This window comes from Ciconia boyciana, chromosome 10, assembly GCF_034638445.1.
Source record: "Ciconia boyciana chromosome 10, ASM3463844v1, whole genome shotgun sequence".
NCBI lineage: Eukaryota > Metazoa > Chordata > Aves > Ciconiiformes > Ciconiidae > Ciconia > Ciconia boyciana.
The window spans coordinates 9,227,044-9,243,454 of NC_132943.1; the positions used below are offsets into that span (position 1 = coordinate 9,227,044).

The window sequence follows — 16,411 nt, forward strand, 5'->3', positions numbered from 1 at the left end:
TACAAGTTTTAATTGCATCTATACTTAAGTTTTCTGAAAGAATGGAGCACATACCACAAAGCAAAAGAAAAAGCTAATTTTTGCTACTTGGGTTGCAGTGAGTTTTCCTACAGTTTTTAATATTGATTCCTGCTCCTTAACCGTTGGATATGACATACGAGACAACTTTGCTTCCAATGCATGGCTCGATGGGAGTTGTCGAATCTCCATAATATTACTGAACCTTACACGAGGCTTTTTGGGAGCTTAAGAAAAGAGGGGGGGGGGGGGAAGATAAAAAAAAGGCTTCATATTATCATTAAACTTTTCAAGCCAACACAATATGCAAATAAAACTATGATGTTATAATATGTCATTGATTACAATACTTCACAAATAATAACAGGTTTTTATCCAAATAGAAGACATGCCATTATTTTTATTTATTAAACTAGTATTTTGCTATTTGATAGGCCACTGATAAGACAAAGCACAATCATTGTTTTCAATCAGTACAGTTGTCCATCCACAAAAACCTCATTGAAAAGCACCATCCCTCCCTCCCTGTCAAACAATCCCCACAAGGTAACAACAAATTTTTAAGCAGGAATTACTCTGTATTGATAAATATTACATATAAGATTTTCTTTAATTGTCTAATAGTCAAACAGCCAAAAACTGCACCCAACTATACCTAACTGCAAGGACAGTGTTTCATTCAGAGGATGAGAGTGTCCAACAGACCTCAAAGCTTAGCAGAGATCACAAGGTCACTTGCTCATTTGAAATCCATCCTCTAACTAATCTTGCAAACCAGGATCAGATTTTATTTATAAGGGTATTGTAAGTATCATTAGTTTCCTGTATAAAGAAAACATTACATGCTATATACCAATATTAGCCTAATTCAACATGAAACAATACCTAATTTCCTAAAAAAAGTAAAGGGAAAAGCTACAGCTCAAGTGATGGGTGCATGTTATCACAGGACAGCAGAGCCTACCAAAGCGGTTCTGCATGTGTCATCTAGAAATTAACAAAGGCACTTTCCCTTTTATAAGCAGGGACTCTTGCTGAGGATCAGATAATTGGATTCTTTGACAGCCAACTTTTCTATAATTGTCTGGGACAGTTAGGCCCATTTCAGCTACTATCACAAGATAGTGAGGCTTAAGTAAGATCAGAATGCACATAGACTGTTAAAATTCTTACTTTGACTGCTTTGCTCCTGCTCTAAAAAGGACAATAGCTTGTTTTTCCAGAGGCTGACTCACTGCTGCTGGTCATACAAGCCCAGAAGGAAAGAATCACAAGTACTGAACCCAGTTGGTCCCTTGAGATAAACATAGGCTGGATCTGTAGTGACCAAGAAAGGTAAACTGAACGATAGGCCTATGTTTTCTCTACCTGAAAGTAAATATATGAGACTGCGATTCATGCAATAAGAGATTTAAGAAAAAAAAAAAGGGGGGGAGGGGGGGGGGAGACAACTCCTGCAACATGACAGCAGTTATACCAACAAAGAGGAAAGTAATTCCTTCACCAAAGAACTAGCATTTCAGCATTCCAAAAGTCTTTACTCACTTTTCTCTGCATCACTATTATTACTGCCATTTTTTTCAGTTGGCAAATCATGAAACTTTACAGGAACATATAAAGGTTCACTCTGAAATGAATCAGTATAAGTAAAAATACAGTTAAGCAAGATATTTAAATTATAAACAGTAGAATTAATTTAGCAAATTAGAAAACTTTTTACTTTTCTAATTTTTTATTTCTAGAAATAAAGTTTCTAAATAAAATTTTATAGATTTTTTTTTTATTTCTATTATAAATAAAGAAAAGCTGGGTGAATATTAAGAGAATCAAGTTTAACAAAGTGGTTTTGCACACAGTATATAGGCTTGTCAAAAATGTTCATACATAACCTATGTTTTATGTTAAACACATTGGTAAAATGCAGTACTCAAAAACAACTGTGCTTTTGTATATATCCTCATGAACACAAAACTCATACCCAGAAAATTCAAACCTACTGATTTAAAATTGAAAAATAACTCATCAAAATCACAAACATTTCATTAGATCTATAGTGTCGGTCCAAATGATAAACTAGAAACATAAAACACAGAATACATATATAAAAATGAATACATACTCATTTTCCTCCCATGACCATAAAAACCTCAAGAACTAGAACTAAAAGTCAAAAAAACTTTGGGAAAGGAACTCCAATACATAAGGCACTTAGCAGAAGTTTGAATTGCTTAAAATACTTCTAACAAGACAAGTTTTAAGCTGCTTGTTTAAATTTAATTAATAAACTGTAAGAGTGAAGTAATGAAAAAGATCTGGTAGCTGCATTTTCATTAGGCTCCTTGTTTAGGACCTGAATTTTTGTGGATGTTTAAATTAATACAAAATTGTCCAAGATTAACAATGAATCCTGCTTCTAGAGTCAGATGATCTTAAAGAACTGAGCAGACTAAGAAGATTTTATTCTTAAATGTAGATAAAGTTGGAAAAAAAACAAAGAATGAAATGAATAATACTTCTGAAAAATCTCTCTTCAACTCCCTATTCAGTATAAAATACCCATATGGTAGTTTGTCAACACTCAATCGCCTCCCCTTACTCTATTACAGAGATTGCGCAAACTTTAAAAGTTCTGTGTTTTGGATACATTTCTGCATGTGGCCTCTGATTTAGGTATGCAGATTAAGCAGCAATCTGTGATCAACAGGGACATAACAAACCGTCATTTATGGATGATGAAAATCACCACAAAAATGCCATCTGGCAATGCAGCTTATCAGCAGAAAACCAGTACTGAGACTTGATTCAGTAAACAGTAGTCACTCCGTCCACTGGAAGGAAGAGGGCAGTCCACTTCTCTTTCAAAATGCAATGCAGGATCACAGTATACAAGATACTCAACTAACTGAATGATTCTGTTGTGGATTTTAGTCTTGAAAACTGTTTGGCTTTACCACTAGCTCTCCACATTTTGCTTTGGCAACTACTGATCTGAATATGTAAAGTCTTCCTTTGTACGACATAAATATTTATTTCACAAACTACTACAGAAACATTGAAGTGTTTTATTGAGCTGAGAACCTGTATTTCTCATAATAAGCAATGTCGTTATTTGCAGCACTTACTAGTAACGTGTAAGTTACCAATCCCCTTTGCCAAAAACTGTTACATTCAAGACTGCCATATTTTAAAAACAGTAAGTCAGGATAATGGTGTCATGTTACTGTAAAGCATTGACCTTCACAAATCAAGGCACTTACCAGAGAACTGTTTACAGTGTTATCCGTTGTACAAGCAGCAAAATAACCTTCAGCATCTGCAAACTAATTACAGAACCTTAAATGTAATGATCTATCAAGGCAGTTATTAACAAGTGAAATTTTTTGAGAATAAGGTTTTTAACACCTTCTTCCATAATTCTATCACAATTCCCTCTCTCTGTCCAACCCTCCTCCCCAATAAACAAGAGGACTTACAAGTTCGGTAGATAATTTCAGTAATTCACTGTACCACTTGGAGAACTACCCAGGTATCAATTCAGGATCAGGCTGTTAGAATGCCAAAACCTGTAAAGTTCAGTCTTAGCGAGACATGCTTCACTAAATTATTGTGCATGTATTAACAACAAGCCTCTTGTTTCTTCATTTTATTGAGGCAAAGTTCCTTTGCATAAAAACCTGGAACTCTGCCTTAGTTTTAACAAGACTTAAATTAGGTGAGGTCAAGTATCATTTTTCCTCTCCCTTTCTGCATCTTAACAAGCACTACCCCTGTTCCCTGACCTGCAGCTTGCTGTTCTACCATGATGATAAGAAATCTATTAAACAAATCCTCTAATGTGGAAGAGGGCTTAAAAGTAAGGTATGAGCGTTTACCTAGGCAATCATTATTGAAATAAAAATCTATAAATGTATAATTTTTGTTCCAGATTAATAAACACAAAGACATTTTAAAGGCATTTGTAATAATTAGACAGTTGAATATTTAACTAAACTCCGGGGGGGGTGGGGAATCTTCTAACTGCACACTACAGTCCTGTCTCTGCACTGTTCTTTTGAAATATGCTAATATCAAAAGTAATGGCTATTTCCTACAAATTATTTAAAAAATTACTTTTTATAGGATTAGAAAAAAAATAATGAGATTCCAGTAGTGGTGCCATGAATGCCACGCACAAAATGTGACAGATTGAGCACTCTTATGCATTACTGTCCAGTTCATACGAGTTCATATTATCTCTTTGACATAGCACTGCACAAGGTTCAGCTGGTCAATATAGCCACTACAATTCACGCTAGGCAATAGCCCCTTATTCTACTCATCTGCTCAGATTAATAAATTTGGTCAATATAATTGCTCTGTACAACTAAGCGTCCTTTAGAGCTTTCATCATCCTTATTCGTCATTACTGCCAGTAAAGAATCTGTAAATTCTGTTTGTTTCCCAATTATCTTATGAAGATCCTGAACAGTATCAAGTCTAACACGTGCCAGACTATGCACAGACACTCGGTATTAAAGGCTGTTGTAGCAAAAATTATTTCAAGATATCAGCAACTCTAAATGTTCTAGGTGTTTAACACAAGATTTTTTTAAAAAAACAAAAGGTTTCGGTTTTGGGGGGGTTTTTTTGGTTGTTTTTTTTGTGGTGTTCTGTTTTGGTTTTAATAAAAATCATTTGGCTTAACGTCATGTAAGTATGTTACACCTACAACTGGTATTGTCATTGAAGTCTAATATATCCAGAAGAACTGAAGTCAGTTCCTTTCATACAAGCTATTTTCTATAAAGAATGTTGATTAACAGCACGTTCTTGGATCACATTTTCTGTTATTTTAATGCAAAATTAATATCAGGCCAAATGCCTTACTGCTTCCTGAGTCCTGCTGTTCAGCATTCTGAAACACTGGCACAGAACAAGTGCTCTTCCCAGCATCTCTTAATTTCCTTGGAAAAAAGGACAAACTCTAGCACAAACTATGCTTAGTTCTAGAACAGGCAACAGAAGGTCACTCATACATAAAGGCTATAGAAATACAACAAACAAAAAAAAAATACACCACCACCACCACAGTTCTATCACCTTTCTTAAATATAACTTTAAAAACCTCAAAATGTCTTAGCAAACAGTTTATCGTTTGCCAGAGACAAAGAGAGTCAGTAATAAAAATCAACTATAAAGTTCAAATACTGATTCCTTTGGTTACAGATGCTGGGCAAGTAAAAGGGAACCAACAGTGGTGAGGCCTATAAGGTCTTCTTAAAGAGAATTATCCTCGCAACTGCCCAAGATAAAATACCAGGCTAGAAGGGCCAATGGTCTGGCCCAGTAGAGCGTATCTTATGATTCCTGACACATTGCATATTTCTTTTTCCTTTCTTTTCTCCCCTTCACAAGACTACTATTATGATTGCCATGTCTTCCTGTGCCATGATTCAGTTTATAATTGCTTTTCTGAAAGCACTATTTCATAAATATGTAGACTCTGCTTTTCTCTAGTCCCTATTTTAAGTTCTTTCTGTACAAACTTCAAGAAATATCAAAACATTTACAGAGTTAAAATACTTACAAAAGCTGCATGCTTTCCACGAAACCCACGAGTACACTGTTGCCTCCATGGTTTCCAAACAATAAATCCCAAGAGGTATAGAACAAACATAGATGTTTTTGCAAATGTACTGAAAAAAGGTTTGTTGTACTTTGTAAAAACATACTGTGGAAAGAAAATAATTGCAGTATCCAAAATTACCAATTAGGTGAGAATTCACAAAATGAATTAACAGGTTTAAGTATATAGGCCAGAACAGTCTGGCTCCCAAAATGACAGTGCTGCGAGTATTGGCATGTATGAGCAAAAGACAGAAGTGGCCCTACCTATTCTCGAAGTACCCTCTCCCATGCTATCTTAAATGCCAATAAGAAGGCACTGAGCCATTTTGTAAGATACAATGCCACTGGAGAAAAGCTACTTATTACTTGTATCTAACAAAGCAACATATTGTTATGCCACTGAACTCAAATAGGACTGAAAATACATTTACATACAAATATTTTCTAAATGAAAGACCCCTTTTATAAACATAGCATAATAATCACAAATTAGAGAAGATTACTTTGATTAAGTAACATTTCAGTATCAATAGCGATTCCACCAGCTCATTGGAAAAAACATTTTATTAATATAATAGCATGCTAAGCACAAACATTTTTATATGCTTAGTTTCAAAACTGATATAGAACATAACTTAAGGACAGTTCAGACACCTGAATTTGACAAGAATTTATTAAAAACGCAATTTCCATTGCTAAAGCTCTGTTTTAAGTCCTAAAACTTAACATGAAGTAAGTACCAGATCAGTTTCAAGATGTTGAATATATGAACTAGATTATGACAAACTTGTCTGCAATTATAGGGCTTAAACTCCATGACCCAAGTCCTTTGGTCCTAGACTTCCAGATGTTCTGAACTATAATCTACCATATCACCTAGTCTGCAATGTTACAGCTCATGTACTACTTCTCAGGAAACATATGGGCATTATTTTAATCAATATGGCAAAACAAAACGAACTCCCTAATTACAGTACATAGTTATGAGCTTATGTTGTTTAATTTTAAAGTCATCAATAACACCTTCTGTCTTGAAAGCAACCATCACCGAGTTGAGCCTGTTTGTAACTTTTAGTGGATACAGGTTAGTTCACTAACCCAAAGGATATCTTCTTCCCCATACTGAAAAGGTGGTTAAACATTACAGTAAAACACTCACTGAGTGTTTGAGCGACCATGTTTCTGCTGCATCTTTCTCATAAATAGGCTTTTATTTTCCTTTTAAGATGCATGGAACAATACTTACAGAAGTGAGTTCTGAAGAGGCAACCCATATCACGTCAACGAGGAGAAGAATGACAATTCCTAGAGCCATTCGCCTACGCTGAGTGGATGAACTGCTCTGGGAGCTCATTCGATTCATGATAAAAATCCACACCATTTGTAACCTATTCAAGATTGAGAAAGGATTACAAACAGCAAAAACAAACAAACAAGCAAAAACCCCCCAAACAAACAGTGGGGGCAAGTGTTTCATATATATGAAATGGACCCAATATGCCAGGAAACACGTGCTTATGTTTGTTAAAAAGTAGATCTTTGACAGATCTGGTATGAGATTCTCAGAGACATTAGGGGCAATTAGAAAGTAAATCTTGACTTTTCAAGAATTTATCAACTGTTTTACCACTGAAGTAAGCAAAAGTAGGTAAAACATACAATGCCTTTTTAGAATTTCTATGCTATGAATTCTGCAAAATTTGAAACCACTAAATTTTGGTAAATTCAGACACTCTAAGCTGACAGTAGGAATCAGTTTGATGTGTTGTGTCAAACACAATTTTACTAAAGGTAGTCAGAAACACGTTTAAACTTAAGCATTCAGCAAACATTTCCGAAGACATAGCAACACATTTGGGTAAACTATGATCCCTCAAAGCATAAAGTGATTGAAGAAAAAAGCCCCAAAGAATATTTAATTGTAAACTTACAAAATTAGATTACACATGCACTTGAACTCAAAAAATGCATGTATCTATTTGATAATTTATGAAATACAGGCATGCACCAATTCTAGTGAAAACCTGTCAAACTAAGAGTAAGCATACAATAGATGCAACAGAAAGCTTTGCCTATTAAGAAAAACCCAAAACACTGATAATGATTTTGACCGTGCGCCGGTATGTTACACATAGGAATAATCAATTAAGAACACTTCATATTCTGAGAAATCAAAACTACAGCAGTAAACTAGCTTTAAGCTTGTCATCTAGTACAAAAGTCATGCAGACTTGCCAGAAATTACAGCATAAACAAGTTCGGATTTTGACACACAGAAACCTATTTTCCTTTTCCTATACACACCTCACAGCTCCTAGAAGTCTTTGTTCAAGGTAGTAATAGAAAGGTGTCAATTTAAGCAATTCTAGTGAATTATCAGAAAAGCACAGCTGGGTTTAAATGCTTACAGCCAACTGCTTTTACATACTGGAAGAGTAGGAGTATACCACTCAACAGAAAATTCTGAAGATAATGGCTTGAGCTGCAAAAATTCATATTAGGAAGAACGCTATTTGCAGTTAAAACATTAAAATTTATGCAGGACATGAGCACTACAGCAGTGTGTAAATAGATCATGACCAACCTTCTTTCCTTTTCCTTCAGTAGGCAGAGTACTTCTGCTTTATTCAATGCACAGAGTAAACACAAGAGAACAGAACTGATATTGTTTGCATTGGCCAAAAAAGTGGTACACTGTGACTTTAGAGGATTTGACTTTGCACAACTTGTACTAAAAATAAGTATTAACATTACTGAAAACGCTAAAGTTAAGAGATCATTAAAGTACTTTCCAAAAAATAAGAAAGGCAAGGCAAACAAGCTTTTAAAAATTTTGCTTGTGTTTTAACTCAAAAAAATTACGAGATCCACTGGACCTACTCCAAACAAGTACTAATCATGACCATACCAGACCTACATGTGTTCTTATATCCACTAATGCTACTAGAAGGGGATTCAGATTTGTGATACAGCTTTACGACTGCCCATTAGAAGACCTAAATTTAGGAAAACCTTCAGTTTCATGATTAAAAAGCTTCAAGTACAAGTGACAGAGACTGATGTCTCATTCATTGGTCTACTTGTACTAGAATCTTTTACATAGTCTCTAATGAACCTCAGTAAGGTATGTATATGGTAGTTCTATGATTAACATTAACTTATTTATGTATATATTTTAAGAAACAATTTATTTAAGAGTTAATTTACTACAGATTACATAACATACCTTGCTATCTATCATCAGAAACTCAAACACTCACTATCTTTAAGAGAACTCAAGGAACTGAAACCTACTTCACCTTTACGGAACAGCTCCTGACTCTCCCAGTAAATAGAGGTCATCTGATTTGCTAATACAGTTCAGTGAATTTAAATTTCACTTTGTTTTTTCCACCTGTGTCAACATACAAACACTTACTGTCTTTTCATCATTTACAAATTCTTTATAAAAGAGACAGTGCCACAATGTCTTCAGTGAGGAAGCTACACTTCTTTTTTCCAGACTAGCCTATTCCTCAGATTAATGATTTAAATGCTTAGATACGCACAACTGCATTTGAGATCCCTACACTGTTTCCTGCCTTTGACTCATGCCTCTCCTTTGCAATACAGTCTCTGCCATGTTCAAATCTTGACACTTTTTCCTCCACTTCTCAAAGGGCTTCTTTCCAAAGAAAAATCAACAGGCAGAGTTCCTGAAGTATAATTACACCACTAGATCTATGCCGATATAGTCCGTGTGTGGGCATCAGTTCTGGATAATTATTCTGCTTTTCTGATAAAATGGTGCGATTGACAAAAGAATGCAGAAGTCTGTAAGTAGGGAGGGGCACAGTTATGAAAGACTCAGCAAGGAATTGCAGTTTTTATTTGATACGGAATAAAGGAGAAAACATTTGTTCTCAAAGAGAGAATAAATAGGGATATTATCTTAAACTTGAGTAAGCTAAGAGAGAGGTTTTCATGCTTGAAAGCTTATAAGGGTTTTTTCAGTTTTTATGAATTGGGCTAATAGATACTACATATTATACTCTACAAACTTTGCCTTCATTTTATTATGACTAATAGCCTACAAGCCATTGTATTAAGTTATATTATATATAGCCTACAAATTGCTCATATGTTTGCATAATATGCAGCAAAAATTGAAGCTGGGCATAAAAGAGTTCCAAAGGAGCCAGAAGGAAGAAATCTCATTCCTTGTCAGGCTACAGCACAACACATAAATAGCAGTAAGGTATACCAGAAATGGAAGCCACTCCAGTCTTCCACCAGTTATCTGCTGCAGGTAGGAGAGGGAGAGGTACCTGGAGACAGGAAGGAATTGCAGTAGCCTGATCAATTTGACATCTCTACATCAGATGCTCGCATCCCTAGCTCTTCTGTTCTCACCAAAAACTGCTTCAAAGCATATAGCACATATAAACTGTGCATAGAGATCATGCACAGATACTGTACACATTCTGTAGTTGCTTAATATTGTACTCCACTTGTCTACATTAAGCTTGTACAAATCCCTTGCTTTAAGATCCCTCAGCAGGAGGGAAGTAAAGGATGATAGAATATCTAGCACTTCTTCGATAAGAGGTTACATATGAAGTTATTCAGAGCATAAGTACACATTGTACCATTTCTTTTCTACCTATGATAAGTACCTTTTAAAATTCTAATTCAAGAGCCCATACTTCTGTCCTGAATTTGAAGTCTTTTTATATGTTACAGTAATAGCAGCTATTACTTTCTCATCTGACTACAAACTGTCTGTTTAACATTCCTGTCTGCCTAATATAACCCTTTGCTTGGTTCTTCCATAACAAGGAAAAGCTTAACAAGAATGGGTGACTACAAAGTCTTCATCATGCAGCATGACACCCCTTCAAGCTAGTAGTTGACTAAAAAAAATTACAAAGTGGCAATACTAAAATGCCTAGAATGTTCAGCAGAAAAACAGAACCCTATTGAAACTTACTATATAAGTTTTAGGACAGAATTAAAACCTGTAAAGCTTCACAGAGAATGCCAAGACAGATAGAAATCACTATTTTGAGAAGTTTTAGACAGACATATTATCCCACTTATTGACAAAGTGCCACTATTCATGAACTTGTAATGAAATACAATTCCACATATTTCTTTATATTTGGCTTCTGTATATTGACAGCAATATGCTCTGATAAAAATGAACACAGAAAGAATAAAATTTACTTTTCTCATACATACCTTCCACAATAACTGTAAAAAAAACAAAAAAAGGCTAACAAACTTCACACGTCATGTCAAAGTGCAGGTAGTCTCCTAAAAAGAAAAAAAAAGAAAAGCAAAGTTTGAAAAATTGTGTGCATGTGTATATTATGCACTTATCTTTGCAAAACATTTTCTAAAATTTCAAGTTCTGCAAGTGTCTGCCGCAGCTCAAGTCCTAAATTTTGGGGACATACAGATATAGAACCTTAAGAATCAGTCCACATCGAAAATGCTAGCAGGACAGCACTGAATTGCAAGAGAACAGGATCATTTACTATTTTTGATAGTTCAAAGAACACGATCCCTTCCTTATTAATTGAATGTAAGAAGTTCACATGAGAAAGAAGAACCTGATGATGTTAAGTTCTAATTTTTAAGCTATGCAGAGAACACCCCTATTTCTTAAGCCTACGTTCCTAAGCAAAGAATTTAAACATTAGAATTAGGAAGGCAGTGGAATAGCATATATGCTCTTTGGCCTTAAAATAATCTAGAAAGATAAGACACTTCCACATTATTTCTTGTGGAAGCCCAGTATCTTTCCTTAATTTGATACAGTATTATTACTGTATTAAAAAAAAAAAAAAAAGAAAAACCTTACATAAAACTTTTTTTTTAAAGCTCAGATCCTATAAAGACATTTTAAAAAATCCACTTTAAAATTGTTATATAGGGAAAGAAACATTACACATAAGGGACTTCAGAAAAACTGTTACACTAGACCAATCGGAAGCCCATCTAATCTGCAACTATTTGCAAATCCAGATGTTGGCAAGTATATGGCACTCCAAGAGAGGGCACAACAAAACTGGAACTGACAACCAAGAATAATAAAGCCATAAGTTTTATTGCCTGGAAGCACTGGAATTTTTTTCTTTTCTTATACATGTGAAACCTTGCTAAGCTCTGTTTTAGGGATTTCCTGTATCAACAGGAGTCACACCCTATATTAATGAGTCACAAATTAGTGTGCAGAACAGAGGTAGCAGCAAGGGCAAAACTAAATGCTTACCCTAAATTTTGCCTTTGATTACCTGTGAAGCATGGCTGAAAGTTTATAAACTGTGAATAGGAGGCAAAAGTTAAAATGATGCTTTTCACCTCTTGCAGATTAGATTAAAAGGTAGACTATAAAGATGGACCACACAAGCCTACGGCTTCAGCCCCCGCTGAACTCATCAAGATTTACACACTGCTCAGCATCCAGCAAGTCCAAGCCCTTTACCACACAGTTTACCAAATGATTGTAGCTGGTTTAAAAAAAAAAAAAAAATTGAAGATGTAGTTTTAAGACACAGGCATGTGGTTATCCATCTTCTATACCACAAAGCCTCTGCTCACTGTAGATCCTGAACACCTATTTAGCTCAACCTCCCAACCTTGTTGGGAGTTCAGTGCCCTCACATACAAACAGTAGCTGCTGGTCATATTTTTCTTACAATACCAACCTAATTAGAGATTAAGATCAGTATCTCAGATAACCAAGACTTAAACCAGAAGACTTTTATCCATACAAAGCTCGAACAGTTTGTGCATGCCTAATTTAGGAACCCAAAAGAACTGAGTATAACAATAACAAAAATAAACAGAAAGCAAAAAAGATGCTTAAAAATTCTTCCCTCCATGCACACTAAACCAAATATCACTAAGAAAAAGATACTATTCAGTTGCTTATTTTCAGCCCCTACTTAATCCACATTAGCTATACTCAAGTAACCGGGTGCAGAACTTGCACCTAAATTCAGTTATTATGCAAGACATACATCTTGCCCTCTATCAGCATGCAAGATCTGCTGTGGGCTGTAGTCCTGACTGGAGCTGATCACACAGAACCCTGTTCAATGCTCATTACTAATAATTAACCCATTTCAGGATAAGGATAAAAGTTTAGCATATTAATATAACATCTGACACCTAAAACAAGAACTGTACAAGACACTTCTCTCTAAGAACATGGCTTTACCCTTACAAAACATTGAATTACTCAAGTGCACAGAGTTACGATAAATTTAAGCCACCAGAAGACATATAGGATGAAATAGAAATGATGGTTTAAAAGTAAATACAATATTCTACTCTATTAAATACAGTAGAAACTTCAGCATATGTTTGCCTTTTGTTTCCATTATTAGGAAATAAATACGCTTTCCACATGGTGTAACTTTAAATATACTAATTGAAATTTGACATTTGAAGGCATATTCATTTAAAAGGCATTTCTTAATATCATTATAATTTTCAACAAACAGCATGGAGATCTTTTTAAGTCTTTTTTTTTTTTTTTCATTTACCATTTTAACAGTGTTAGAGTTGGTGCTGTCATCTTGTGGAACCATTTTTCAGCCAGTTACATGAAGATATTCTGAAAAAAAAACACACAAAAAACCATACTTAACTTTCCTTGTCATGACACTGTATTTTGTTTTTGAAATGTTACGGTAATTTATGATACACAAAAAAGATAAAAATGGTCTATGTAGTCTACAACGTATGTTCATGTAGCTGATTACACTAAAGTCAACAGGCTTGTCCAACAGTCTGTCCAACTCTACTGTTCTGAACATGCAATAAGTAATTTCCGAGGACAGGATGTATAACTCCACCATTGATACTTAACATGCAATCTTATTTCTATAGCGCTGAATGTTTCTTTGTGCAGATTATCACTTTTTTCATATTAAAAGTTCCACCCTAAAAGAGAAAATCCTATGAAGTTCACAAAATATGAAATAGCTTTTATTGTATTGTCAATTAGGGAAGACAACATTATAAGTAAAAGAAATGCCAAATCATTGCAAAACAGGAGTATTGCTTCTAGCTGTTCTATGAAGAAAACACACACACTGCCCAAAAGAGTACATAATAACAAGAATAACAAGAGACCCAGAACAGCAGCTCAGTCACAAACCATGGTGCAAGTCAACCTGAAATTCTTCCTTGTGTTTACTCAAGATTATTTCATATACAATTTGAAAGACAACATACCAAGATAAGGTTTGCATACAGAAGAAACTGTTTTAGTTTTTCCAGTTATACCAGCTGCTCCAATAACACAAGTTCTGGGACACAACCCCCTCCTTTAACACGTACTGTCATCAGGTGATTCTCATTTCATATTTGATTACTTTCAAGATAAGATAAACAGAGACACCGCTTTGACTCTAACCAGAAAAAAGCTGAAAGTAAACTGACAGACATTTTACACCCATCCTTCTAAATCTGGAAACGTACATTAAAGCAACGTTAATTTAACACAACTCTGACCTCCACTCAACTTTCAAGGGGTATCACAGGATGAGAGCAAAAGCAGTAATCTTTAGAAGAGATGGAAAGGTGAGTCTTATGCAACATGACAATTACATTCACTATAGCCCTGTAATCTTTATTCAAGGAAAGTTTCTTGTAGAATATAGTGAAGCAAACGACCCAAAACAAGAAACTGAAGCCAAGTTTTTCACGCCACTATTGAGTACTGCAAGTAGAGATCACCCTTCCTAGCTAAATAAAAAGTTATACAAGACCGAAATTTGCACAGAAAACACATTAATTTTAGCACTAAAATAACAGAATTTAGCTTAACATAAAGAAATGTTTTAGGAATCTGGCAGTGCACAATGTAACAGCCATACTATCAAACTGTCATGGCAGAGCTGGATCCTCGTATCTAAGGAATAAAAGGAACACTTTAAAAAGTTTCCTATTCAGCACTTACTCAAAATTAATGAAACAAAGTTTCAAACAGATTTTTTTATATAGAAATGGTAATGCAGAATATTAATCTATTGCATACTTTGGAGTCTTTACCAGCTACCAGAGTATCTAACCACATACTTCTCAGGTTCATTCATACAGCATCCCAGCATGACTACAACCCTGTTGGACATGAACATCTATGACCACATCAAGTTAGAAACACACCAGCAGAGTGAAAGTTGACAAGTGGAACTGACATTGCCCTCCTTCTGATGCTCTTCTGATAACATCAGAAGAAAAAACTTCATGTCAAGCTGCCAAGGCCTCTTGAAGTGTTACCATGTAGACAGCAATCTCTTAGCCACCAGCAGCTCTACATTTAATATTAGCCAAGAATTACAAGTGATATCCATTTCACATGCTACCCATCTGATCTTGTCTAGTGCAAGATCTAAACATATCACGCTTTGTCACAGGATAAACAGCCACAGATCTCTGATAAGAACAAGCACAGCAGCCTTCAAAACTACACGTCACTCTTGCACCTGAAAGCTGAGCCTTCCAGGCATGCTAAAAATCGGCAAAATCACCGCATTCAGAAACGTGCTTTCAGAGCGAATGGGGTCTTCTCCTTCCTTCCTGCCGACAGCTATCTTGGGGGGAAAGTAGCAGGAACAAAGAAGAGAAGGAAACGAGTAAATCTCCTTAACACACTCAGAAAAAAAGTGGATGCCTGAGGAGAAAGAAATATGGCTCAAGCCCTGGGGATCACGGAGGAGGAGGAATGAGTATCCGTCCTGCACTGGCACGTAAAACAATCGCTGGAGACCGCAGGGGGAGAGAGACGCAGCCCAAGCAGGGGAAGCCCGAGCCTCCTCGCACCTCAGGCGAGGCAGGACAGAGAGCTCGTCACCTGCCAGCTCGCTCCCGGGAAAGCGGAATCCCTCCACGCACGTCCCCTCCTTCCCCGGGCAGGGCGGGCACCCTCGGCTGACTGAGGCGGGGAGAGGAAAGCGCTTTCTCCAACACCGCTGACACAAACGTGCGTGGGATGAGGCCGAGATCCGGCAGACGGAGGGGAGGGGGCGACACACGCTGCCTCCGACCACCGCTGGATGCCCGGCAGCGGCCGGCGGGGACGGGTCACACACACGGGCGCAGCGCCGCGGCACTCCCCGGCCCGGCACGGGCAGGCGCGGCCCCCCCGCCCACGCGCGACGTGAGGGGGCAAAGTTCCTCTCCCGAAGCGAGGCGGGGCCCGGTCTCGCCCCGCTCAGCCCTGCGGGCCGGGGCGGGCGAGGCCTCCTGCCCACGACAGCCCCGGCGACGGCTGACAGGCGCGGCGGAGCTGCGGGAGCAGCAGCCGCGGAACCCGCGGCTCACCTCCCGCGGGGCACGGCCGCTCGGGGCTCGCCGCAGCCCCGTCCCCGCGAAGGCGGCGGTACCTGAGGCCGCGAAGGGGCCCGGAGCTCCGTCCAGCGGCGGCACCGCCCGCTTCCCTCCCCTCCGCCCGCCCTCTAAGATGGTGGCGTACGCGAGCGGCGGCAGCTGCGCCGCGCGCCGAGAATCCATCCCCGAGGCCGCGAGCGAGCGCCGGCCCCGCCCCGCCCGCAGGCCGGCCCCATCGAGCCGCTCGGCCAGCCGCTCGCCACCCCTGCCGGCCGCCCGGCTGGCGGGGCCGGTCGCCCCCTGTCCCTCAGCGGGCGCGGGCGGGGCGGCGGCCGGTGTTCCCGCTCCGCGGCCTGGCACCGGAGCGCGGTTTGAAGGGGCTGGTGAGAGGGCGCCTCCGCCTCCCCGTCGCTTCTGTCTGTTCAGACACGGAGCCAAAAGGTTTCGGTGCGTAAAGGCC

The 16,411-nt window shown here is 37.9% G+C and overlaps 1 protein-coding gene across 10 annotated transcripts in view; it reads right to left on the reverse strand.

The window, feature by feature from the left end:
* The window catches only part of SLC35F5 (solute carrier family 35 member F5), a 38,750-nt gene extending 22,606 nt beyond the window's left edge, over positions 1–16,144 (reverse strand). For 2 of the 10 annotated variants that reach the window (XR_012044292.1, XM_072874240.1), the window contains exons 1-9: positions 16,008–16,143; positions 13,161–13,231; positions 10,846–10,920; positions 9,869–9,932; positions 6,872–7,013; positions 5,585–5,728; positions 3,276–3,338; positions 1,564–1,645; positions 55–245 (exon numbers count right to left, since the gene is read on the reverse strand). Coding sequence is in view for 9 of the 10 variants with exons in the window: in XM_072874240.1 (XP_072730341.1) it covers positions 55–245; positions 1,564–1,645; positions 3,276–3,338; positions 5,585–5,728; positions 6,872–7,006 (615 nt within the window). In the remaining variant the exon portion in view is untranslated. Of the gene's footprint in view, positions 1–54; positions 246–1,563; positions 1,646–3,275; positions 3,339–5,584; positions 5,729–6,871; positions 7,014–9,868; positions 9,933–10,845; positions 10,921–13,160; positions 13,232–13,854; positions 13,899–15,475; positions 15,919–15,945 lie in introns of those variants that run through there. The other 8 variants (XM_072874247.1, XM_072874246.1, XM_072874241.1 and 5 more) reach the window with 7 other exon arrangements.
* Positions 16,145–16,411: the final 267 nt, after the last annotated feature.